At 34.4% G+C, this 27,775-nt stretch overlaps 1 protein-coding gene across 2 annotated transcripts in view; it reads left to right on the top strand.

Moving 5' to 3' along the window:
- Positions 1-879: 879 nt before the first annotated feature.
- Positions 880-27,775, top strand: part of KLHL1 (kelch like family member 1) — a 414,035-nt gene continuing 387,139 nt past the window's right edge. For both annotated transcript variants that reach the window (XM_023185609.1, XM_023185603.1), the window contains exon 1: positions 880-2,177. In XM_023185609.1, the coding sequence (XP_023041377.1) occupies positions 1,681-2,177 (497 nt within the window). In that variant the 5' untranslated portion in view covers positions 880-1,680. The remainder of the gene's footprint in view (positions 2,178-27,775) is intronic.

A 27,775-nucleotide genomic window follows, 5' to 3' on the forward strand; every position in this document is an offset into this window, starting at 1 on the left:
TTTTTTTTTTTTTTTTTTTTTTTTTAGTAGATACGGGGTTTCACCATGTTAGCCAGGATGACCAGGTTCGATTTTAATGGCTCATTAAAGGAAAGGTTAAAATATTCCAAGTAGTCATGTCCTGAAAGTGATTGCAATCATCACCATTCTAAATATAGATATAAGGAAAAAACACATCTTCTCCAAACACCCATTTGCAAGACAGTAAGTAGACTTTGGCTATTCTCATTTATTGTCTAAACTCTTCCATGCATAGTATACAATGATCTATGTACTAGAAGGTTATACCTTGAAATTCTCTTTTATCATTTTATTATATACATTGATTTACACTGATAACAGCTTTCATTCCGAGGCTACACACCAAATGCACTGATTTCGCAAACCCCGTCCCCTGTGTTCACATGTCCATCTTCAAATTTCTACCGTGTGCCTCTGGCCCCAGGGGTGAAGCACTGCCTGGGTGCATTAATAGCAGAATCACAATTTAAGTGTCAGGATGGTGGCATCATCACATTTTGACGCCAGCATCCCTGTTTCTTCTGTGTCTCACTACAGAGAAACTAAGGCTAAAGGTTAAAAGATACGGTTTATTAAATAATTCAAGCCATTAACCTGCAACCTGCAAACTGATGGCAGCCTATTAAGTTTACACTGCCATGATTCATACGTAGTGTTTACTGATGCAAAAGCATAATGCCTGTTTTCTTTCCTTGTATTGCTACACAGTAATGTAGTGAGGAAGGAGGTTGGAAAAGGTGACAAGACCTACGCAAGGGGACAATAAGAGCAGCAGTCTCACTTGCATAAAGAAGACTGAAGCCTTCCCTCCCTCCCTCCATCTATCTCTCCGTATAGGCCCCAGTGCACATCTGCGTCACTTACGGAGGAGGAGGAGGCGCTGAGGCAGAGAGAAAATTGTACTGTGAGGACCTTGACAGCTTCACAGGCGGGCTTTTTTCTTTTGCCTCCCTATATGCGTTAGAGTATCTATTTTTCTCTTTTACAAACTGACTATATAAAACCACCTCTTCTGGCATTGCAGAAAGCAATTGACTTTCTCAGAGCCACCCGGCAGGCTATCAGGGCATCCTCGAAAAGGCCAGGGACAGGGGCGCAGGTGCACCAAGAGAGCTGGCGAGGGGTACGCTTCCTCGAGCCTTGAGTCTCTTCTCTCTGCGCTCTCCAGACACTGAACTCTGAGCTGGAAGGACAAGAACGCCACCACCTTCCCTTCTAAGGCTCTGCCACAAGCGCATCCCAGTGAGGTGTATCCAGCTGCAGCCGCCTCCGGAGCTTCGGAGCGCTCAGACCTCCCTCCCTCACGCATCTCCAGCCTAAGGGTTGTCCCACCTCGCCATAACCACGGGGCTCCTGCGCGGGCATCGAGGATTCTCAGCCTTTGGCGTCCCAGTCCTGCCTCTGCTCCTGCCCAGTGTTGTCCCCACGCCCAGGTCCTGTGGACCCAACCGCGGCTGAACCGCGCGGCTTTGCCGTCCGCGCTCCAGCCTTCGTCTGACAGGGCGCGCAGCCCGCCTCGCGTCTTCTGGCTCTAGGGGTGCAGAGGGCGCATCCCGCTTCTTCTTCTTCCTCCGCCCCCGGGCTCCGCTGGCCTCCCCCACCTGCTGACCAGCCTACTCCTGCGTGAGCTGCTAGCCTTTTGGCTTCTGTGCGTAAAGCATGTCAGGCTCTGGGCGAAAAGACTTCGATGTGAAGCACATTCTGCGACTCCGCTGGAAACTCTTCAGCCACCCGTCACCGTCCACCGGCAGCCCGGCGGGGGGAGGCTGCCTACAACAGGACGGCAGTGGCAGCTTTGAGCACTGGGGACCCAGCCAGAGCCGCCTGCTCAAAAGCCAAGAGAGAAGCGGTGTGAGCACTTTCTGGAAGAAACCTTCCTCCTCTTCCTCTTCGTCTTCCTCTCCGTCCTCTTCCTCCTCTTCCTTCAATCCGGTGAATGGCACCCTGCTTCCAGTTGCCACGAGGCTGCAGCAGGGGGCTCCTGGACAGGGCACCCAGCAGCCAGCCAGGACTCTCTTCTATGTGGAGTCCCTAGAGGAGGAGGTGGTGCCAGGCATGGACTTTCCTGGACCACACGACAAAGGGCTGGTTCTGCAAGAGCTCAAAGTGGAGCCAGACAGCTCGAGCCAGGCAACAGGTGAAGGATGTGGACACAGGTACAGTAAGTCCGCATGGGGCTTCCAAGCATCTTTCAATTTCCGCTCATTTCACAGCGTGTGCTCTGTGGCTACTAAGTCTAAAATGTTTCAGGTTGAAAGTGTGCGTTAAGAGATGCCAGCCTGGTTTTGATTACTCAAGTTTTAATTTCATTACAAGTTTGCTCATTAATTTCTATGGGCTCAGACACGTCATTTTTCTTTTTGGAAGTTTTCAAAGTTATAGCCACCAATTGAACTTACATTCATTTTTGTAAGTCTTCAAGTGGAGTAGTTCTCATATTCCTGAGATTATTGTGTTTTTCTGTCATATACATTGTATCAGTTGTTCCGTTATATGAAGGTGAAAATTTGCTTTACACATCATCAGAATGCATCTCATATATTGGCCTGGTAACTGACTTAGCATATAGTCTAAGGTCCCTGTGGTTTGAATCTATTCCAAAATGAGGCCACTGGACGGCAACATTATTTTACCTCTCTTTTTGCTCCTGAAACGCACTGGTCTTATTCTCTTTTGGTCCTTTTACTTTGTGTTCACTCTTGCCTTGTTCAGAGTAAGTCTTTGAATGAAACTGTTGTGGAGTCCCTTTGCATTTAGCTGTTGTGGTTTGTTGGCTCAGTATTGAAATTGTGTCTCCTTGATAAGCAGCTCAGTATTTATTTCTAGTTTATTTCTAATATTATGCTTCTTTGTGTAGAGTTCTGCTACTTTAAAGACGTACAGAAAATCCTTCATAGACATAAAACTTCCGAGTTTTACATTTTGAGAGAATTGACTCATTACTATTCTAAACCACATCATTGCTAGTTTTGGATTATAGTCAGGATATGAAATAATTTGCATTTAGATTCATGTGATATCAGAATACATTATTAAAGAAGAACTACAAGAGAAATATAGGAAAATGATAATGAATATATTAAGACATTTTATTTACTACACAATAACAAGTTAGTAACAGAATCATCTTTTTTAAACTTTTGGTTAATTGAATCAGTTTCTTATAAATTTGATTAAGTAGCAAAAAGAATAGATACAATTATATATGTATAACTTATATGTGTATAAATATGTGTGTATGTATATATATGTGCTCCCTAATTATGCTGACATATGTGGTTATAGATTTAAAAATATCCTTAAATTTTTTCCATTATATGCATTATACATATTTTAGTTTTAATTTCAGAGATTGAACATATTCTAATATTATATTAAGACATGTACTATAATGTAAGATAATTTTAATGAGGAAGAAGAATAATCTGGAATGACCAATTATGTCAATGGTTTTTCTATATATAGGAGACCTAAATATAAGTTTATCTATTATTCCATTAAGTGAAATATTTTATGAAAAAGAATTACAACTTTAGGTACTATGAATACTATGAAGTGATTAAATGTTACTAAAAGTTATTTAATATACTAGTTACCTATAATTTTATAATTTAAAAAATAAAACGTACTGAAATGTTTATACCCTTTTGTTGAGTAAATATAAACAGTTTTTGTGGGGAATTATCCAGAAACATTAACCAATTCACCTTATATATTTAAAAGGAAACTAGGTTAAGTATTTATCAATTACTATTTTATTATAACAGATAGATTTTAGACTCTAACAGCTGAAGAAGAAATTTATACATTATGTGTTTGTAAATTTTTAAATTTAGTTTATAAAGACTTTCAAGTAAGTTAGAGTTTTGAAAACATTAATGGAGTAGTGACTTAATAAATTATAATAAATTAACAAATATAAAACTAGTAACAGAACAAACGGCTTAGGAAAAAACACCAGACTTAACAAGTTTCTTACTTTTGAAAATACTTTATTATTTTTATTCTCAAAGAGTTGTGAGTGATAAGAATTCCTAAATTAACCCATCTACCAACCAAAATCATCTTCAATGTTGGAATCAAATTATCTTATGAGATTTGGCATGTGTAAACTCTTGAAAATCAGGTCCAATTTTATTTTTAGTCTAGTTTCTTACTAGACAAATCAGTTAGCACTGTATGTATTTGATGGATTTATATGTTCTTAAACTTTCATAGAGAATTGTTTCTGTGCTCATGATTGATTGAAAACCACACTAATACAACTAGTAATTAATCATTATCAGTATATAATATTTTAATATGCAGTAAAAGTAGGAGTCACTGCCTAGAAGAGACAACATTTCCAAAGTAAAATACTGAATGGAAATTTTATTATGCTTTAGAAATTTATGCAAAATAATGAGGAATGTGGACTTAATTTTTTTCTATAACAGCATATCCAGAAAAGCTACATAGTGTTTATGGTGATCAGCAACAACATAAACTATATGAACTCTGTATGATAATTTTTATCACTTAGGTCATTATTATATCACCAATGATGTCATTTTTAATAATGAGCATTGTGTTTTATAAATTCTGACATTTCTGCTAAGTTAATACTTACATATAAAACATGAGTTGGCCCTTTCTCTGACCTTGTATTTATTCATTGTATTGATCTTCTCTTTATTCATTTAGTTTCATACTAGTTAGAACATTGCTTTAGACAAATATGACTAGCTCAGTTGAGTAAACTGGTTAGAACAGCAGATGGAGGACATTTGGGGAAAGTTGCTCACAATCTCAGAATTCTGGAAAGGTCAAATTATCATAGACTTGAAACATAAAGGTAGTGGGAAATATTGTGGTAGACCAATTCAGGGCCAAAACTCAACCTTTTTCTTACCTTACTAAATTAAATGCTCACTACCTGCACTCCACCCTAAATAAATCTCAGTGCTCTACTAACTTGACCACATAAACAATACTTTTTCTATAATAGCTTACTGGCCTATTAATCATTAATTTCTCTACTTCCCTGTCTAAATGATATGATTTCCTGGATATTCAGATAACCGTATATTTTTGTTTTGGATATTTCTGTCCAAGATTCCATATGTAGTAAACTAAAACACCAAAGAGCAATATTTATATTCTTGCATTTTATAGTGATGTGAGTGGGAGAAGACATGTCATCTTTTAACTGCTTGCTTTTTTAGATTCTGAATTCTTACAAAGTGCAGTCATTTTATCCCATGGTTTTAGCTACCATCCATAAACTGTCTTTTCAGATTTGCATCTCTAAATCTAGCCCTCCTCTCCTGAACTGTAGTCTTACACAGCCACCTCTCTTCTTGACCACTTTGATGGATGTCATAGGGTCCATTCAAATATAACATGTACAAAATTGAGCTTGTAGTTCTTACTCTGTCTTGCTCAATTTCCTTCTACTGTATGTCAGAGAATAGCTTTCTACAAATTAGTTTGTGCAAGCCAGAATTCCAGGATCACATTGGTCAGTATCTTCTTTCCCCTTAATTTTAATATGCCTCCAATAATTGCTGCTTTTGCTTAGAAAATCTTCCCTATACATATCCCACATCTCTTCATAGCTATTTTCTGCACCTAATCTAAGCTACTATCTTCTTTCAACTCTAGTTTTGCAACTTCCATCTCTTATCACTTCCCCTCCTTATCTTTGCCTCCTCAAGGCCATTCTCTACACTGAAGTGGATACAAATTCAGAATGGTGAACTATTTTTCCACATCCCTCACTCCCTTATTCTCCTTTTTCCCCACCAAAGGATTTTCAACACTCCTTGATCACAGTTCATACTATGGACACCATCTGATTACAATCTTTACCATGGATTACCTGGTTCTGAATGATCTGTCCTTTGTCTGCTATGTAGGCCATTCACTTACCAACCTTCCCCTTACCCTCTGTTTTCCAGACTTAATATCCTTCCCTATAATTTCTCACCGCCTCTGGAATTCACAAAGTTGTTTCCCCTCTTTGCATAGAGACTATCCTTTCCTTAACTGCTCCCTTCCTGAGTTCATCCGTATTCATCACAGAGATGTCATGCATAAATGTGCTGTACCTTTCCCAGGAAAGGAGTTCTTGATCACCTAAACGAATCATATCCTGTGTTTTCTCTTCTTAGAAATCTCTTCTCTACTTTCTAAAAATTTTCTTATTGAAGCTTGTAACTATATATTAGTATCTGTGTTGATTTTGTCTGTAAGTGAATTTCCAAGTGGAGAGGAGTATGTCTGTTTTACTCATCATTTTACCCCTATCATGGAGCAGGTAGTTACTCAATAAATACTGTCAAATGAATAAATATTTGATATAATCATATTGGGTGGCATTGATTAAGAGCTTGCTTTTTGCCAGTTGGCATGTTGAATATTTATATGCATAAGTTAAAATTCATAGCATCTTATAATCCTGCTACATTTATGTATGCCCCTGGTATAATGATTACATACATAAGAAGACTGAAATATAAAGATGGTAATTAATTTTCCTAGAATCACAGACTTCTAAGTAATAGGGCTGGACTTTAACCCTTTCTATTTGACTCCAGATACCATATTGGCCATTGTGCCGAATCTTATTTCTCTATGCTTAGACAAACAAACAGAACCAAAGAAAAGAGGCAGCATCTGAGGTTACGAAGAAATAATTTTCTTTTTCCCTTGATGGAGATTATGTTTGAATGTTTAAATAGACTTCTTAAAATGACAGTCATAGAAAAATTCTAGGTACGTCTCACTCAAAGATGACTTCTTAGCCCAAGTTAGAAAACACTTTATTATTTTCTAAATTATAGTTCATTCAGTGTATTTTATGTTATAATTAATAAACAATACACAAATATAACCTAGAAATGGAAAGAAATAATTATTTTGGAGACCAAATTAGAGCTTTAGGATAGAAAATCTGCTTATGAAGTTTGGAACCATTGATAAAGTATTGTCACTGAAAGAGAGCTTGCACCATTAAAATCTCATGGAAGTTAGTGGGACATGTACCAGGCTCTTGTTTAAAATAATAATAATCTCTGCTTCAGTCAAGGGGAAAACCAACTTTGAAAATGATAAAGGACTACGTTCTCAGGAATGTGGTTCTCAAAACTATACTTTTATGAAATTAAAGTGAAATAATATTCATCTTCTTTACCATCCCAAATTTTAGAGTGAAAAATAATATAATGGAACAAACTTACTAAATTGTACTTTTTGTTTTTTGCTAATTTATCCGAGGTTTCTGTGTCATATAGTTTACTATTATTTAAACCAAAACTAGCAAAAGTAAGACCTTATTTGAGAAAGCTTATTTTATCTATGTTAGGATGAATTTACAAATGCTACATGGTATTCTACCCAGGAGCCCACAATGTCTAGGCACCCCACTCTCTGAGCAAGTGTGCTTTAGAGGAACTAAAACGATCATAAAAAAAAATAGAGCTATTCGCTGGGCATTGTGGCTCACGTCTGTAATCCCAGAACTTTGGGAGGCCGAGGTGGGTGAATCGCCTGAGGTCAGGAGTTCAAGACCAGCCTGCCCAATATGGTGAAACCCTGTCTCTGCTAAAAATACAAAAATTATCCAGGCCTGGTGGCAGCCACTTGCAATCCTAGCTCCTCGGGAGGCTGAGGCAGGAGAATTGCTTGAACCCTGGAGGTGGATGTAGCAGTGAGCGGAACCCTGGAGGCGGATGTTGCATCACACCACTGCACTCCAGCCTGGGGGATAAGAGTGAGACTTCAGACCAGAACTATCTGTGAGAAAGATAGTATAAACCTTGTATAAACTATAGTTTATACTATATTGTACTTATATATGAATGTAAGTACAAGATGCAGTAGGAATTTTAAATGAAACATGCGAGTTGAAGGACAATATTGTATTTTTTTCTTCTATAAATGTTTAATGAATATTTTGTAGACCACATGATTAGCCTTTCTATGGTACTATTTCAAATTGTTTAGAAAATAAAGAAAGCCTATGTATCTAATCAAAATTGGCATCTGGCTAACATAGAATATAATACTTATCAGATATTTGTGTTTGTTGGTTTCTTTTTACGAGTCTCCAAATATAATTTATGTATCCTCAGATATTATGCTTCTCATGACTACATGTTAAGTCAAATTTTGATTATTTTTGACCAAGAACTCTTATAGAATATACAGAAAACTGTTATCTGTAGCATATGTTGTAATTAAATCAAGTTTCTGAGCATAAAAATGGGCAGCATTTTAGTCAGAGTCTCAATGCCATGACCAATACATCACATTATTGATTTTATTGTACCATCTAAAATAACTTTAGGTATGTTTGTGGTAGTTGTAAAAAACAAATGGTCTGAAATTTACAGATTGATTTAGGTCAGATAAGGATGAGTTTACTTTTCTTCATTTAAGATAGTTATTTTAAAACTTTAAAGAAAAGATCTGATGAAGATGCAGATAATCTGAGCAAAATGAAAGATGGTTTTGAAGATCTTGAAATACAAGTATAGGCAAAAATTCTGTTGTACCAAAAAGGCTAGATGCTGGCTATGTTTGCTGACTTTTCAGGATCTGAAAACAATATAAATGTTAAAGAAAGATCCACACAGGTCAGCCTCACTAGAGAAAATGATGCACTATGATTGCAGGAGTCCCTGAAAAATAAATTTTGAATGGAGAACCTATGAGGCAGATCGTTTTGACCTAAGATCCTGTCACAGAAATGATGCTTTTTGAGAATAATCTGAGAATCTTCAATAAAAATGAAAGGTGAAGTCAGTATATATTAATTCTAAATACAGTCTTTTTTATTATTTAGGTAGTTTTGTCACAATTCTGATAAGGGATGATTATTGAAACAACTCTTTCAGTTGTGTTTCATACTATATTTGTTGGTGATACTGTATCCTGATAGATTCTCTTGCCATCATTTTTTCTAAGTGTTACATTTGCTCATGTAAACTAGCATTTAATCTTGACTGAAATATGAAGGAATAACTTAAATTATACAATCAGAAAATTGGGATGGTTTATACTACAGGGGAAGGAAAGAATCCAATTATTTTCTATTTTTTGAAGAGGTAGATGTCAATACCTCTTTCAAAAAGAAAACATCTGTTTTTGGTTTGTTTGTTTGGTAGATTCTAATTACATTCAAATGCACAAAGGTCTCTTCAGGTTCGTATTTCCATCTAACAGAGCTTCAGAAAAAATAGAAAAATAGGTTATGAGAGGAAAAGTATTTTTATAATTTTTATATTTAAATTTATGAATATAAAGCATTCTGAGATTCACCTTTGAATTCTACTATTTTTGAAAGTAAATACGTAGTCATTTTCAGTTGTAATAAAATTTAAATAAGATTGCTACTTTTTCAGTCACTTTCCCTTTGATATATTAATAGTATGTAACTTAATTAAGCAATTGTATAAATTTAATAACTACACATAAGTATTTTCGTGATTCACTGATGATTTATAAACATTTATTTGTGTTATTTACTCTTCAAAAGGCATGACATTTCTGTTTGTTTGTTTTTATTATGTGGTAAACATTGTGATAACCACTAAGAAGTCGTATTTACTTTTTATTTTCGTATTTTTTTCTTTTAAACTTAAATTTTAGTTTTGCGGGTAAATGTGCAGTTTGTTACATGAGTAAATTGTGTGTCACAGGCGTTTGGTGTACAGATTATTTCAACACTCAGATAATAAGCCTAGTACTCAATAGGTAGTTTTTTTGATTCTCACTATCCTCTGCCCCTCCACCCTCAAATGGGCCCCAGTATCTATTGTTCCCATCTTTGGTGTCCATGTGTACTCAGTGTTTAGCTCCCAGTTGTAAGTGAGAACATGCAGTATTTGGTTTTCTGTTTCTTCATTAATTCACTTAGGATATCGGCCTCCAGTTCCATCCATGTTGCTTCAAAAGACATGATTTCATTTTTTTTTTAAGGCTATGTAGTGTTATATGGTATATATGTACCACATTTTCTTTATCCAGTCCATCATTGATGGGTATCCAGGTTGGTTCCATGTCTTTGCTATCGTGAGTACTACAACAAATAACATATGAGTGTATGTGCCTTTATGATAGAATGATTTATTTTACTTTGGATATATACCCAATAATGGGGTTGTTTGGTTGAATGGTAGTGCTATGTTAAGTTCTTTGATAAATTGCCAAACTGCTTTCCACAGTGGTTGAATAAATTTACTTTCCCACGTGTAGTGTAAAAGTGTACCATTTTCTTTCCAACCTTGCCAACATCTATTATTTTTTGACATTTTAGTAATAACTATTCTGACTTTTTAACAATATATATTTTTATTTTTTGTGAATGGAAGGGTGTTCTTGATTTGGTTCTCAGCTTGGACATTGTTGGCATATAGGAATGCTAAGCATTTTTGTACATTGTTTCTTTTTACCCTGAAATTTTACTAAAATTGTTTATCAGACCTAGGAGCCTTTGTGCAGAAACTATGGGGTTTTCTAGGTATAAAATCGTATCATCTCTGAAGAAAGATAGTTTTACTCCTCTTTTCCTGTTTCGATGGTTTTTATTTTTTTCTCTTGCCTGATTGCTCTGACTAAGACATCCAGTTCCATGTTGAGTAAGAGTGGTGAAAGTTGACTTCCTTGTCTAGTTCTGGTTCCCAAGTGGAATGCTTTTAGCTTTTGCCCATTCAGTATGGTGTTGGCTGTGGGTTCATCATAGCTGTCTCTTATTATTTTGATGTATGTTCCTTTAATGCCTAGTTTATTAAGGGTTTTAAACATGAAGTGATACTGAATTTTATTGAAAGACTTTTCTTCATTTATTGAGATAATTGTGTGGTTTTGGTTTTAGTTTTGTGTATGCAATGAATCACATTTTATGATTTGCATGTATTGAACCAACCTTGCAACTCAGGGATAAAGTATACTTGATGGTGGTACATTAGCTTTTTCATGTGCTGCAGGATTGAATTTGCTAGTATTTTGTTGAGGATTTTTGCATCCATATTAATCAAGGTTATTAGCCTGAAATTATCTTCTGCATTGTATCTCTGCCAGGTTTTGGTTTCAGAATGAGGCTGGCCTCCAATTAGTTACGGAGAAGTTCCTCCTTCTCAGTTTTTTGGAATAGTTCCAGTAGGATTGGTATCAGCTCTTCTTTATATAATACATCTGGTAGAATTTGGCTGTGAATCCATCTGGTCTACGGATTTTTCTCGTTGGCAGATGTTACTGATATAATTTCAGAACTTGTTGGTATGTTCAGGGTTTCAGTTCCTTCCTGGTTCAATCTTTGGAGGTTGTATGTTTCCTGGAATTTATCAGTTTCTTCCAGGTTTTCTAGTTTGCGTGCATACAGCCAATCATAATAGTCTCTCAGGGTATTTTTTGTGTGTGTTTCTGTGGGATAGGTGCTAATGTCTCCTTTGTTGTTTCTGATTGTATTTGGATCTTCTCTCTTTTACTTTAACAGTTTAGCTAGTAGTCTATCAAACTGATTCATTCTTTCAAAAAACTAACTTTTGATTTTGGTGATCTTTGTATAGCTTTCTGCTTTCAATTTTGCTCAGTTCAGCTGTGATTTTGTTTGCTTCTTTACTTATACTAGCTTTGGGGTTGGTTTACTCTTGATTGTCTGTTCCTCTAGGTGTGATGTTTGTTAGTTAATATGAAATCTTTCTAACTTTTTGATGTGGGCATTTAGCACTATGTTTTCTTCTTATCACTATCTTAGCTGTGTCCCAGAGATTCTGGTATGTTTTATCTTTGTGGGTTTTTTCCCCATTATTTTAAATTAATTGTTTGATGTCTGTCTTAATTTCATTGCTTGACCAAAAGTCATTCAGAAGCAAATTTTGTAACTTCCATGCAATTGAATGGTTTTGAGATCTTCTTAAGTGGTGATTTCTTTTTCTATTTCACTGTGGTACAGGAATGTGGCTGGTATAATGTTGATTTTTTATATTTTTTGAGAATTGTTTTATGTCAGAGCATGTGATTGATTATTGATTATGTGCCATGTGCAGATGAGAAAAATATATATTCTGTTGTTGGATTGACTCTCCTGCAGAAGTCTGTCAGGCCCATTTAGTTAAGTGTCAATTTTAGGTCCTGAGTATTTTTTTTTAGCTTTCTGCCTCAGTGATCTGCCTCATACTATCAGTAGTGTGTTAACATCTCCTACTTTAATTGTGTAGTTATCTAATTCTCTACACCATTCTCTAAGAACTTGTTTCATAAATCTGGTGTTCCAGTATTGAGTACATATATATTTAGGATAGTTAAATGTTCTCATTGACTCAAACCCTTTATCATTATGTGAAGCCCTTCTTTTTTCCTTTTAGATTGTTATTATTTGAAAACTTGTTTTTTTTTTTTTTTTTCTGAAATTAAAACAGCAACCATTGGTTTTTTTTTGTTGGTTTTCTATTTGCTTGATAGATTTTTTTTCATCCCTTTACTTTGAACCTATGGCTGTCATTACATGTGTGATGAGTCTCTTGAAGACAGCATAAAGTAGGGTGCTGCTTCTTTATCCAACTTGCCACTCTGTGCTTTTTATGTGGGATGTTTAACCCATTTACTTTCAAGGTTAATAATGATATGTATGGATTTGATGCTGTCTTTGTATTATTAGCTGGTTATTTTGTTGATCTGATTGGGTAGTTGCTTTATAGTGTCAATGGAAATGTACTGAAGTATGTTTTTGTGGTGACTGGTAATGACTTTTTGTTTCCATGTTTAGCACTTCCTTAAGGACTTTTTGAAAGGCAAGTCTGGCGTTAACAAATTCTCTTAGCATTTACTTGTCTGAAAATGATTTTATTTCTCCTTTGCTTATGAAGCTTACTTTGGCTGGCTATGGAATTCTTGGTTGAAATTTCTTTTGTTTGGGCCGGGCACGGTGGCTCAAGCCTGTAATCCCAGCACTTTGGGAGGCCGAGACGGGCGGATCACGAGGTCAGGAGATCGAGACCATCCTGGCTAACACGGTGAAACCCTGTCTCTACTAAAAATACAAAAAACTAGCCGGGCAAGGTGGCGGGCGCCTGTGGTCCCAGCTACTCCGGAGGCTGAGGCAGGAGAATGGCGTAAACCCAGGAGGCGGAGCTTGCAGTGAGCTGAGATCCGGCCACTGTACTCCAGCCCGGGTGACAGAGCAAGACTCTGCCTCAAAAAAAAAAAAAAAAAAGAAAGAAATTTCTTTTGTTTAAGAATGATGAGTACAGGCCCACATCTTCTGGCTTGTAGGCATTTTTCTGAAAAATCCACTGTTAGCCTGATGGGATTCCATTTTTAAGTTACATGCCCCTTCTTTCTAGCTACATTTATTCATTTTTCTTTTGTGTCAATCTTAAAGAATCTGATGACTATGTGTCTTAGGAATGGTTGTCTTGTATAGTATCTCTCACGGGTTCTCTGAATTTCCTAAGTTTGAATGTCAGCCTCTCTAGTGAGGTTGGGGAAATTTTTGTAGATAGTATCCCCAAATAAGTTTGCAAGTCACTTTCTCTCTCCCGCTCTGTTTCAGGGACATCAATGTGTTGTCATTTTGGTCTTGTTGCATAATTTCTCAGAAGTTTTGTTCATTATTTCTCACTCTTTAGTTTTGTCTGACTGAATTGATTTGGATAACTAGTCTTCAAGCTCTGAGATTCTTTCCTTAGCTTGCTGTGTGCTGCTGTTAACACCTGCAGTTGTGTTGTTATATTCCTAAAGTGAGCTTGTCAGCTCTATCATATCATTTGGTTCTGTCTTAAAAAGGGCAATTTTGTCTTTCAGCTCCTGTATAATTTTATTGGATTCCTTGGATTTCTTGGGTTGAGTTTCAACTTTATCCTGAATTGATAGTCATCAGAACATATAATGATCTTCACTGTCATTCAGCCTCTTAATTCTAAGTCTATTATTTCAGCCATTTCAGCCTGATTAAGAACCATTGCTAGGGATCTAGTGCAGTCATTTGGAGGTAAGAAAACATTGGGGCTTTTTGAGTTGCCAGAGTACTTGAAGTGGTTCTTCCTCATCTGTGAGGCATGATGTCTTTATTTTTTGAAGTTGTTGTTACTTGAATAAAGCTTTTTGCTTTTATGTTCTTTGATGCCCTTGAGGGATTGACTGTGGTATTAGTTAGTTTCAATTAACTGGCTTTGTTTGTGGATGATTTCAGGGATCCCAGGTTCAACTTTGCACTCCCAAGCTGCATGATCAAACACAGGGGGACTGGTATCAGACCCATGACTTTGTTCTCTGGTCTCTCAGTCTTAAGCACTTGCTACTCTGGAGAGTCCAAGGTGTTCGTCGTCTACTGGCAAAAACTTGCAAATGGCGGGTTCTGGTAAAATTGCTTCATCAGGGCAGCAATGTGACATGGTCCATGTGTACATGGACTGGAATTAGTGGAGTGGTGATTCAGTGGGGGCATGACATTTTTGTTCCATAAATATTTTATAATTCTGCTTTGTAATGGTTTTATTAGCATTATTAATGTGCTCATTTCTATCTGGAAATTAGAAAATTTAAAAGAATCAATTAAAATTTAAAAAAAACCCTGGGTCAAATAATATTTTAATTACTGCATTAAAGTCAGGATAAAAGAGCTAAAGCCCTTACTTTAGGCTGAGTAGCCAAAGATAGACTGGACTTAACCCTCACCAGAGATAACAACAACAAATAAAGAAGGAAGAAGGAAAGAGAGGTAGGAAGGAAAAGAGGGAGGGAGGGAAGAAGGAAGAAAGAAAAGAAAAAAGAATGAGAAGGAGTAAAAGAAGAAAGGAAGGAAGGAAGGAAGGAAGGAAGGAAGGAAGGAAGGAAGGAAGGAAGGAAGGAAAGAAGGAGGGAAAGAAGGAAGGAAAGAAGGAAGGAAGGAAGGAAGGAAGGAAGGAAGGAAGGAAGGAAAGGAAAGGAAAGGAAACAAAAGGAAAGGAAAGGGGAAATAAAAGAGAAGAAGGAAAGAAAGAGTAGAGGGATTGGAGCTAGGGAGATAGGAAAGCAGGAGGAAGAAAGAAGAGAGGGAAGGAAGAGAGGCATAAAGAAAGGAAAGAAGAATGTTTTAAAGACATTGAACATCAGCCACTAAAGAAGAGTGATTTCCAAGATATGATAGTTAAAAAAATGAGACAGCCTTAAAATTGCCCAAGCTGACTGTCTAGAGAGAGATTCCAGTCAGTGATATAGGAGAGGGGAAATCAAAAGAATAAGTTAGAGACCTGCCTGGCCAACATTGTGAAACCCCGTCTCTAATAAAGATATACAAATTATCCGGATATGGTGGCAGGTGCCTGCAATCCCAGCCTACTCTGGAGGCTGAGGCAGGAGAATCACTTGAACCCTGGAGGGGGATGTTGCAGTGAGTGGAGATCACAGTATTGCTCTCCAGCCTGGGCAAAAAGAACAAAACTCCGCCTCAAACAAAACAAAACAAAAGAAGAATGTGATAACCAACCTAGATTGAAGAGATGGAGTTGAGTGTCAAGGAATATCAAGGCTATGTGAGATTACAGGACAAAATGCCAGACAAGAGAATAATGCACAGAGAGAAAACTACAGAAATCTGTAAAGGGGTCGCATGAGTATTAAGCAGATTAGTATCCAGTAGAATAATGACAGATATTTGTGTTTGAAGAAACTTCCCAAGGCTTGGGGAAGAACCACATGAAAAGAGTAGAAGAATTAGTGTTGGTCATTCAAATCAGAATAGAAAACTCTCATGATTCACAGTATTGGATAAAGGTTTTTCAAAGGGTCTTGCCTTAGCAATGGAAAATATTCATAACTATCCCTAAAACACACAATGTTCTTTTTCCACTTAACAAATCTTGAAAGGAAGACTTGAGAGGATCAAACTGTTTCCAACTATTGTAACTGTGCTCAGAATAAAGTTCAAGGAGATTCACATATTCAAAAATAGTCAGTATCAAAACATGGTAACATTTCTATCTTTCTCATTCAGAGTTTACCAGGCAGCAAAGAGGTGGACAAATATAAACCATACAAAGAAGACCAAAATCAATTAATTAAAACAAATCTAATATGGACATTATTAAATCATGTTTAAAAAGTCATATTCTAAATATTCAAAAAATTAACTAAGGACAGGTGCATATGAATAAGGCAAACATGAAACTTCCAGACCAAAATTAAATTTCAATATACAATCTTGGAGATGAAAAATACACTAGATGAAGTTAATGACAAAGCAGAAATTGCAGAAAAATAATAGTGACTTTGAAGAAGTAGCAATGAAACTATGCAAAATAAGGCAAGGAAGAAAGCTTTTATAGAAAATAACACAAGGAACAGTGAGCTATCTGATAATTGTAAGAAGCTTAATAAATACATAATTGAAATGCTCAGTGGAGAGTAAAGAGTTAGGGGAAAAATATTTTTAAAATAATGACAGAAATTTTCCAAATTTTATAAAAATTTTAAATTCCTAGATTCAAGAATCTCAATGAATTCTAAGCACAAGAAATATGAAATAAATTTCCATAGGTGCATTATAATCAAATTCTCAAAAACATTGATAAACAGAAAAATATTAAAATATCTAGAAAAGTAGAGAGGGATAAAAATAAGGATGATGGGACATTTCTCATTGTCAATGGTGCAAGTGAGAAGACAGTGGGACATTTTACAGTACTGTAAGGAATAAAAAGAACTGTCCTTGTAGAATTCTATATACATTCAGAATTTTTCTCAAATTTAGGATCAAGTAATATTTTCAGACATGGAATTGTTAAATTAATTTATTAGCAGCAGATGTGCTCTACAGATGTATACTTCAGACACAAGTAAAATGACACTAGTTGTCAAAGTCTATACAAAGAAATAAAGAACAGCAGAAATGATAACTATATAGACAAAAAAACTTTTAAAAATTATGTAAATTTGGTAGATTTTAAAGGTAAAGACTGAAACAAAACGGAAGACTATATTGTTACACATTTACCATATGTGTATAATGACTATATGACAACAATAGCATTAATACCTCAAGAGAAGAAATGAAGATATAATAACGTAAGGTTTTTATATTAAATAAGAAGTGGTACATCATTTGAAGGTAGTCTAAGGAATAGATTATAAATTCTAAAACAACCATTAAAATAATAATGCAATAAAAATAGTAAATCAAGAAATAAGAGATAATGAGCTTATAACATTATTCAATTAGTTTAAAAAAGGAAAAGAGAAAATGGGGACAAAGAAAAGATGGAATAATCAGAAAACACATAGCACAACAATAGCCTGAGTTTGGTATATCAACCATTGCATTTAGAGAAACTGGTGTGCACCTTCACAATAAAAAAGTTAGAGATTATCAGATTGTACAACAAAGATCCTTATGCTGCTTACAAGAAATTCATATTACAGATAAACACACAAATTGGTTAAAAGTAAAAGTATGGTAGGTTTAGTATGCTAACTAGCAGAAAAAAAGTGGGTAGATAATATTAATACTAATCTGTCATCAGCAGTGGCATTAGGAGGAGCTCAGGCAGAAATACTCACTTGCCCACTGCTTACCTCTTGCTGTGTGGCCCAGTTTCTAACAGGCCACACACTAGTACTGGTCTGTGGCCCAGGAGTTGGGGACCTCTGTCTTAGGACAATGACTGTCTTATTAGTCTGTTCACACAGTGCTGTAAAGACATCCCTAGGACTGACTAATTTATAAGGAAAAGAGATTTAATTGGCTCATGGTTATGTGGGATATACAGGCTCCTGCTTCTGGGGAAGCCTCAGGAAACTAACAATCATGGTGGAAGGCAAAGGGGAAGTAGACACATATTCATGTGGCCAGCAGAAGGAAGAGAGCTAGGGAATGAGGAAGTGCTACACACTTTTAAACAACCAGATATTGTGAAAACTCATTATCATGAAAACAGCAAGAGGAACCTCCACCCCCATAATCCAATCATCTCCCACCAGGCTCATCTTCCACCATTGAGGATTATAATTCGACATGATATTTGGGTGGGGACACAGAGCCAAACCATATCAACTATCAATCCCCAAAACTGAAACTATTAAAAACCTACAGCTAAATCATAAAATTAAAAAACTATGTTCTTTGTAAGATCAGGAACAGATAAGGATTTTTTTTTTTTTTTTCTTTTTACTACTTTCATTCAACATTGTATTTGAAAGGCTTTGTTCAATAAAAAAGTAAAAAGCAAAAAAAAAAAAAAAAATGCTGTGGCTCACACCTGTAATCCCAGCACTTTGGGAGTCCGAGGTTGGTGGATCACGAGGTCAGGAGTTCGAGACCAGCCTAGCCAACATAGTGAAACCTCGTCTCTACTAAAAATATAAAATTTCTTATTTGAAGACAAATTGATCATCTCTGTAAAAATGAAGAAATAAAACTTTTTGCAGATACAATTGTCTATAAAAAATTGAGGAAATGGACAAAGAAATGTAGCAAGTTTAGCAAAGTGGCAGGATACAGAATAAACATACAAAATTCAATTGGATTTCTATATATTAATGAATAATTGGAAATTTAATTGTAAAGATGATACATTTTATAATGTTAGAAAATTATGAAATAATAAAAATGAGAAAAGATGTGAAAGACCCATACACTGAAAAACTATGCTGAGAAGAAAGAGTCACATAATGAAGAATATTAATATATAATACTCACAGATCAGAAGACTCACTACTAATGTGATTAATTCTTCTCCAGTTGATCTATAAAATGAACATATCACTGAAGAAAATCTTTGCATGCTTTTTTTGGTATAAATTGATGAGTTTATTCTATAAATTCATATAAAAATTCAAAGGACCTAGAATAAACAAAAGAATTTTTTGAAAAATTAAAAAATTTGGAGACTAGTATTCCTGATTTCCAGACTTGTTGTGAATCTACATTAATCAAGATAGTGTTGTATAAGTGTAAGAATATATAAATAGATTAAGAATGGATAAATACATCTGTTAGTAGTCATATAATGAATTACTATTCTGTCATATAAAAAATTTAACAACTTTTTAACTAAACCTTAGTTTAATGAAAGCTGTTCATTAGTTTAATGTTTAAACTAATGTTTAATCTTAGTTTAATTAACAACTTTCATTAAACTAAGATTAAATGAAAAATGTTTTTATGAGACAAAAAGCTTACTGTATGGTGTATTTCTTTTTAATGTTTATTATAAATCACATAAACTTATCCATTGTATTTATTATCTTACTTTGCATAAAAATGTAAATCTCCCTTGCCTTGAATCATATGTTGGGGTCAAATACTTCTTGAGTTTGGTATATGGCCCAAAGAGTCATTTATTATACTTACTTTACAGAATTTGATGCTGAAATATGTACATTGAGTCTTGCTGACTTCTTCTTGATAGGAAATGAGAAAGAGGGAAGTCAAAATAATTTTTTAGTAAGCATCTCTGCACAGAAGGCTTTGCTGTGTAACCGTAGGAAACTTTTTTCCTTTATCTTCATTGCCAATACTCCAATACTAGATGAACAATGGAAAGTATGAATACTGCTCATATGCTTTACATTAATGGGGCAGCATTTTACAATGTAAAGTCTGTGATGGAAGGAAGAGAATGAGTGAATTTTTACATATACAGAACGTCTTGAATAATAGTAGTGTTCACTGTATAGTGCAATTTACAAAAATATGTATTATATGGTTACATTGTAGTAAAACTTAACTTCTCGTATGTGTTTATATCAGAGAGAATAGTGTAAGTAAAATTCCACATTTTTATATTTGTTACCAGAAAATTATAATATTGTTTTCTGTGTTCTTGACATGTTACATTGAACTTTATTGCTATTATTTTTGAGTAAGAGGTTAAAAGTTACAAAATAGTAAATTTATTAAATATTGACTAAGTATAAAGCATGTAATCCATCTCAAAATTAGATGTACCATCTATAGGTGTCCTAAAAACTGGAAAATTTGCCATCTAGTGGTTGTTTATTAACATTTAAGCTAACTGGTGCCTTGAAAAAAATGTAAGAGATGATCAGCAATTAAAACTACAATATAATATAGCTGGTATATAGGAACATCAAGATATCCTACGATAGTAACAGATGCTCTGTGAAATCCTTTAATTCCACTTCTTATATCCAATTTCACTACACTAAACATTAAACAACTCTTCTTCTTGATGACAATTTAAAAGGACATCTCCGGAAGTTACTTTATTTAATTGAATATACTTTATTAATAATTACTACATGTCCCGCTATTTCAAGGAACTTTTGAAACTTATACTTCAAATAAGTCTTTAATCCTCAACTTTTCAAATATTATCAATATTTACTTATTTTTTTAAATCGAAAGATAATTAAGAGTGTCTCATAAATTGTAGTAAATTTCAATGACTTAATATCATGCATTAGTATAATGTATAAGTATAGCTTTAAAATGGTACTACCTGTGTTTCAAATAAATTTTGCTGTTTTCAAAAGAATATACATGCAAGTTACACATGCAACATTTATGGAATCTAGATAATTAGCAAAAATAAAAGCAAAAATAGATATGACACTCTTACAGCTTTTCTAAATTACTCTAAGTTTATGACTTCATGAAGAACATGAGGTCGCCAAGTCAGCCTTACTTACCTCTCCTGAATATTTATTGAGATAATCATAGAAGAGTATCTGAAAAGACTTTGAGAGTTTAAAACATTATATCATAACAGTTGAGCTAGCAATGTCATAGTAAGGTCTATAATACCAGAGTTAATGAAATTAGATAGAAAATGCTTGCAGCATGTGACGAGTCTTCATTCAACAGAGCTTTATCTAGGCTTTAATATTTTAAAGTTTAATTAGCCAGAAAATAGTTACATACAGCATCATTATTCTGACATATAACCTTGCAACTAATATTATTTAATAATCTGACAGTATTTTTCACAATGATATCTAGCCTATTATAATTAAAATCGAATACTAGGCCCTGTTTAAACTAATCCTTTCAAACAGAAAGGAAATCAAACACTGGGCCCTCTTTAAACTAATTCTCTGAATGTTTTTTGAGTTTTTAAGTACAATTTCTGAAGAATAATACCAGGAGAACTCTTCAGAGTTTATATATCACCAATGTGTTTGAAAGGCTAATTCCATCTTAAGGAGACCACCTTGCCTTGAAGTTTGCAATTGTAATAGAAAAAAAAAAAAAAAAAAAAAAAAAACATATAGACTGTGAGACTTAAAAGAAAAAGAAAAGCTTATTTCTGAACATAACTAAAACAGAAAATTTATATTTGTTTATACTCTGAATAAAACTCAAGAAAGTGTAGATTCTACATAAACAGGTCCAAGATTACATTGCAGGCTGAAATGAAAAGGGGTGCTAATTGTTGCTTAAATAATTCAAATTAAGTTTTACCTTCATTCACATTAGGTGATGTTAGATAGCTGGTCTTTTCTTTACTGTTTATTACAGAAGAGATTCTAAACTGAAAATCTGCTAAACACATATTCCTCCTACTTGTACATGAGACAAATTATACTACGCAGAGAAAAGAAGTTTTCCTCTCCTTTGAGGTTTTGTTTTTGTGGTTTTGATTTTATTTATTTTAAAATCTATTCTTGATATAGCAAATGCCTGTTAGGACTCACATTTGTAAGATTTTTCTTGTTAAGTACAAACTCTTGCCAACTCTCAAAATGTAATGGTTGCAAAATGTCATGTTAAGATTTTTACTGAAGATAGTGGGGGAAGTTCTCAAAGTCCCATAATGTATGCTAATTACCCTAGAACTGAGCCATTATACTGGATGTGCCTTTAAAGTTCCAACTCACCTAAGCATTTTTCCTCCAATACATTGGATCATGGATTCATTTTACACAGCATTTGAAGCAGTATCTAATCTACCTACAAATTACCTTTGAGTCAGCTATGAGCTGTGGAATCTAGATTATAATCTTGCTGTTCTTTCTAGGACCCTCCTGTTGGTGATTTCTACTTTTTTCTTGCTACCATCTTTTGCTGAGAAGATTCCCTCTATGCTTTCCCTGCAGTAGGAGGTAGCCCGCCATCTTGTGATTTCTTTTCTTTAGACTATCTGGAAATAATCACAAAATAGTGTCTTATTTTTACGGGATATTACTTCTGACAGCAAAAAAAAAAAAAAAAAAAGAAAATGACAGGATATTTTTGAAAAGTCAAAAATTGCTAAGATTTCTTAAAAAAACAAACAAAGAAAGAAAACAGCTACCTTTTAAAAATATTCCTGACAAGCTCAAACAACTCAATAGGAAGAAATAAAACAAAAGTAAAACAAACTTCTGCTGCCAGAAGTAATATTAATAATCAAATTAATCTAACTTAAAATGGGCAAAGACATCAATAGACATTTTCAAAAGAAGACATACAAATGGCCAAAGATATATGTAAATGTGCTCACCATCATTACTCATCAGAGAAATACGAATCAAAGCTATAATGAGATATAATCTCACCCCAGTTAAAATGACATTTACTAAAGACCAAGAAATAGGGGATGCTGGCGAGGATATGGAGAAAAGGGAGCCCTCATATGCTGTTTGTGAGAATGTAAGTTAATGCAACCATTTTGAAGAACAGTATGGAGGTTCCTCAGAAAACTAAAAATATAACTACCATATAATCCAGCAATCCCTCTACTGGGTACGTATCCAAAAGGAAGGAAAGCAGTTTATTGAAGAAACATCTGCTCTCCTGTGTTTATTGCAGCATGATTAACAATAGCTAAAATATGGAATCAACCTAAGTGTTGATCACTGAACAAATGGATAAAAAATGTGGTACATATATGCAATAAAACATTATTTGGTTGTAAAAATGAATGAAATCATGTTAATTGCAGCGACATGGATGGAACTGGATGGTCTTATATGAAGTGAAATAAGCCAGACACAGAAAAATAAATATTGTTTGTTCTCACTCATATCTGGGAACTAAACAAAAATTTGAACTCATGGATAGAGTGTATAATGATGGTTACCACCATCTGGAAAGAGTATTAGAGAGTGTGGGGGGTGGGGTGGAGGGAGAAGGGACAGTTATTCAATACAATAATACAGTTAGATAGAAGAAATAAGATACTGGGTTAAAGAGCACAATGGGACGACTATAGTTAACAGTAATTTTTTGTTTATCTCCAAATAACTAAAAGGGTAGACTTGGAATGTTTCTAACACAAATGATAAATGCTTAATGTAATGAATGTTTCATTACCCTGATTTAATCATTACGTATTATATGCTTTTATTAGAGTATTATATGTACCTCATAAATATGTACAACTGTCATTTATCCATAACAATTTAAAATAAAAACTTAAATGTTCTTGCCAGAACTGACTTCATGGGCAAGCAATCGGCCCAGTCTCACTGCCTGGGATATAGATGAATCCCACACTTGGTTTAATCCTCTAGTGTGTCATTTTTGAAACTCTTAATGATATTAAATAAGATTCCATGTAATTTTATTTTCTAATAGGTTCCACAATTATGTAGTCAATTCATGATAGTCCTAAGAATCTAAATAGAACATATCTCTCTCTTTCTTCCATATCATTACATTTCCTCTTGAGAACTCTGCCAATCACTATAAAACATTTTAGTCTGAAAGTGGTGCAAAAACCTCTCTTATAGGTGGTCCCAAAATCCCATGACCTTCCCAAATTTCACTTAGATCTCTAACTGATACCATTGATTATGTTGGGTAGATCAATGACTGAAGAAATACCCAGGATTTGAACAGAAATTGTGCTCTCAGTCACTCTTCAGATCATATAAATCAATTCTATGTTGGAGGAGCTACTACAACAGTAGCTGTAAAAAGAGAGATACCCAGGCTCAGACATAAGGAAAAAACTACTTTGTGGTAGCAGTGGGGACTGGGTAGAGGACATAGCCATTGGTATTTATTCTACTGGCACTTTCTCACTTCTCTTGTCATTAAGTTCCTTCATTAGCTTAGGTTCTAGGCAAGTTGAAAGACAGGGATGATTCTTAGCTTATCTGCAGAGGATGAGAGGAAACACAGGTAGGTAGAAAAAAGGCTGATAGTGATGGAATTGCAATGAAGTGGCAGTGGAAGATATGATGGGTATCAACAGAATGTCTTAGAATCACTTGGCCAGCTAAGGAAGCCACACTGAAATTGCCACAAAATCATTGAAGTTCTGTAATCTTCTCCTAAGTAAATCAAAGCACATCCAAAGTAAAATGGCTCCTCTTGCTTTAGTTGGAGATATGCAATGTGGTGGTTCACAGATTAATTCTATGCTCTTCTAAGTATAATCTACCCTAAAGCTTACCAACTTTAAAGAAAAAGAAATTTTTATTTTAGTCTACATGAGACAACATAATTTTATGAGATATATTTTTTGCTTTTTACCAAGCAGCCTTCCTTTTCAAAATTCAATCCAGTCATCAATGATTGAGCCAATATATTCATATATATACATATATATATATATATATATATATATATATATATATATATATAAAGATGATTGCATCGTATTTGTTTTACATGAATTTTATTTTTAATTTTAATGTTTATCTTGTTTATGAGAGATGGGGTTTCACGCTGTCATGCAGATTGGAGTGCAGTGGTGTGATCCTAGCTAACTGCAGCCTCGAACTCCTGGGCTCAAGTTATCCTCCCACCTCAGCCCAATAGCTGCGACTACAGGTGCATGCTGCCACATCTGGCTTACATAAATTTTAGATTTTCCTAGATGCTTTAAGACTAACTCTTCATCTCTGATAAGTGGGTACTTTTCACGTAATATATTGTTTTTAAAGAATCTAACTTTCTTGTGTTTGAAGGAACTACTGGTAAGTTAAAGTAATCTTAGTTTTCATGATTGGTTACATTAAACATAGCCCTTTACTATACACTACTTTTAGTAAATATATAATTTCATAATCAAATATATAGTATCCTAAAATGATATCATCAAGAAATTATTCTTACTTGATTAATTATTCAAACATGTTAATTAACTTTATATGCATATGATCTTGATAAAGTGTATAATAAGACAGTTCACAGTAAAACTGCAGTTCTAATTGCCAAATGGATTTAAAACTAAGGTTCATACTCCATTCCTCAATCACCTGAAGATGAGCTATCCATTTGTGTCACAGGTCTTTACATATGATGTAGTTGGTTCAAAATACCACGAGAAACCAAAGTCATAAAATACTTTATCAAAACAAATGTCAAATACAAACAAATTTAGAGATAAAAATAATTTGACAAATTAAGTAATATCCCCCCATACACACAATTCCTGTGTCAAAATATCTCTATAAATATATTTTTCTTATGATTAGGAAGATATTTCAAGATATCAAGAGAAAGATAATGGAAAAATAGAATATGATATTTTTTCTTTAACTAAGATGCTCAGGGATTACATAGATTTTGTTACTACTATTTTATTACTATTAAAAATGTATTACTCTCTTATTACTATTTTATTACTACTATCTATTTTCTCTATCTGTAACTAAGAGTCTTTAGTTACCTAAAAGTACTTCAGATATGGACCATCTGGTTTAACACAGTCTTTGAAGGTATGTATCAGAGGAGGTACAAAAACTTGCAGATGAGCGTCTTGGAGAAAGACAAAGTCGACTCCACTATGATGATGGGTTCTTGATTCTCCTCTTTCCCTCACTTCGTCTTGCCTTTCTTGCCTTTCTTCCCTTCTCCTTTTCTCTCTTCCCTTGTCCTCCAATCACATTTTCACCTCTTCTAAGGTATTCAATTCTAGACAATCACATAATTATATAATAGAGCATCCTATAGCTTATTTTCATTTTATAAGGTTAAATAATTACAAATGCTGAAATAAAAGTGGAAGTCATTAATGCTACTCAATTTCTTTAAAAATAAAATCATAATGTATTATTTAAAATTATATTTTATTTAAAATTTATACATTTTGGGTATAAAGTTTCATCAATATTATTCTACATTAAAAATTATCCTGTGATGATGCAATTATTTCATAGCTGCACTGTTCAATACTGTAGATTGCAGCTGTGAGTGATAATCAAGCACTTAAAGCATGGCTACTTCTCCGGAGAGCTAAATTCTAAAATTTCTTTAATTTTAAATATTCTAAATATAAATGAAAACAGCCACATGCAGATAGTTGCAAGCATGTTTCACAATCACACTCCTATACTGTAAAACATGAGCAATTTCTCTATGTTTTTAGTATGTTATAACATCACGATCAAATTAAGAAAGTAACAAATTAACTCATAAAACTAATTACAGGTATTATTGTAAAGTTTTATAGGTATATATAATCCATTGGACGCTTTACATTCTACAAATCATTATAATATCAAGTACTATTTTTCATTAATTAACCTTTGTATCTAATAATATAAAAGCTGTGTGCTGTAAAATATAAGCAAAAATATTACTTTTGTTATGAAATATATGCTTTTAACTTTATTGCTATACCTAAGCAAAGACGACAGAGTTTAATATTTTATTTTAAAGAAAGAGTGTAAGGCTTTGGGAACGCATAGAGCAGCGAATCAAACACTTGAAATGGAGTAAGCAACGTGAACAAAGTCATATGGGTAGAATTCAGTGTAGAAGAGATGAGTGATAGCTGACAATTAAAATAGTAGATTTGGGTGGTACAATAGTTTAGAAAGCTGTATTCATTTTTTATTGCTATATACCCAGTTACTATAAAATTTGTATTAAATCAACAAACACATTTTTTTCTGTTTCCATGAGCAAGGAGTTGTGTCCTCTGCGCAATCGCATAGGCTGAAATCAAGGTGCCAGCTGGTTTATTTCTCATCTGGTGGAAACTACTTCTAGTCTCACTCAGATGATTGACAAAATTCATTTCCTTGGTGGCTGTAGGACTGAAGATTTGGCTTCTTATTGGCTGTCAGCTGGAAGCTGGATTTAGAGGCCCCAGAAAAATATATGTAGGTGTTCCCCACCACACCCTACTGCCAGGCAGAAGATAAGAAGATTCTTCTCTAGAGGAAGTGAACAGTTACAAAAAATCGATCTACACCTCCATGTGAAAAATTTCAGAAAGAGAGTCTATGAAAACTGAAGAGTTTTGATTTTATGAAAGTTAGCTCTAAGATAGTTTAGGGGCACCTACTTATTTGTAGAAGAGAATGTAGAAGTAGAATGTAGAATTAAACTCAACCATTATTTCAAAACCAGCAGTCTCCTGGAACTGGTGGTCCAAAAGACAAAATAAATAAAAATGAAAAAGGTTGTAGCATGTAAAATTGATGTACTCCTGCAGCAGACTGATGAATTAGGATTTGAAGAAAAGGTAGAAGAAGGCCAAGGAATGATAAAATTAGTTGGAATGTTAAGATAGTGAATTTTAGATCCACAAACTTCACCATTGAAAATTTTGCTGCCCAAGAAAAACAAATGAAAATTTGTGATGTGGATGGACTCCATTTAGAGATGGTCAGTCCCAGGTAGATGACTATTTGCCGAGAGAATAACATGTGAGTTATGTAGGATTAAAGCTACTGGTGAAGAAACAAAAGTTAAGATAAACAATTGAAAAGACTGATCATAATAAGAATTGTAAGAAGACAGGTAGCGTGACGCCTCCGGCTTTGTCCTTTTGACTTAGGATTGTCTTGGCAATGCGGGCTCTTTTTTGGTTCCATATGAACTTTAAAGCAGTTTTTTCCAATTCGGTGAAGAAACTCATTGGTAGCTTGATAGGGATGGCATTGAATC

Source organism: Piliocolobus tephrosceles, chromosome X (genome assembly GCF_002776525.5).
Source record: "Piliocolobus tephrosceles isolate RC106 chromosome X, ASM277652v3, whole genome shotgun sequence".
In the NCBI taxonomy this organism is placed as follows: Eukaryota; Metazoa; Chordata; class Mammalia; order Primates; family Cercopithecidae; genus Piliocolobus; species Piliocolobus tephrosceles.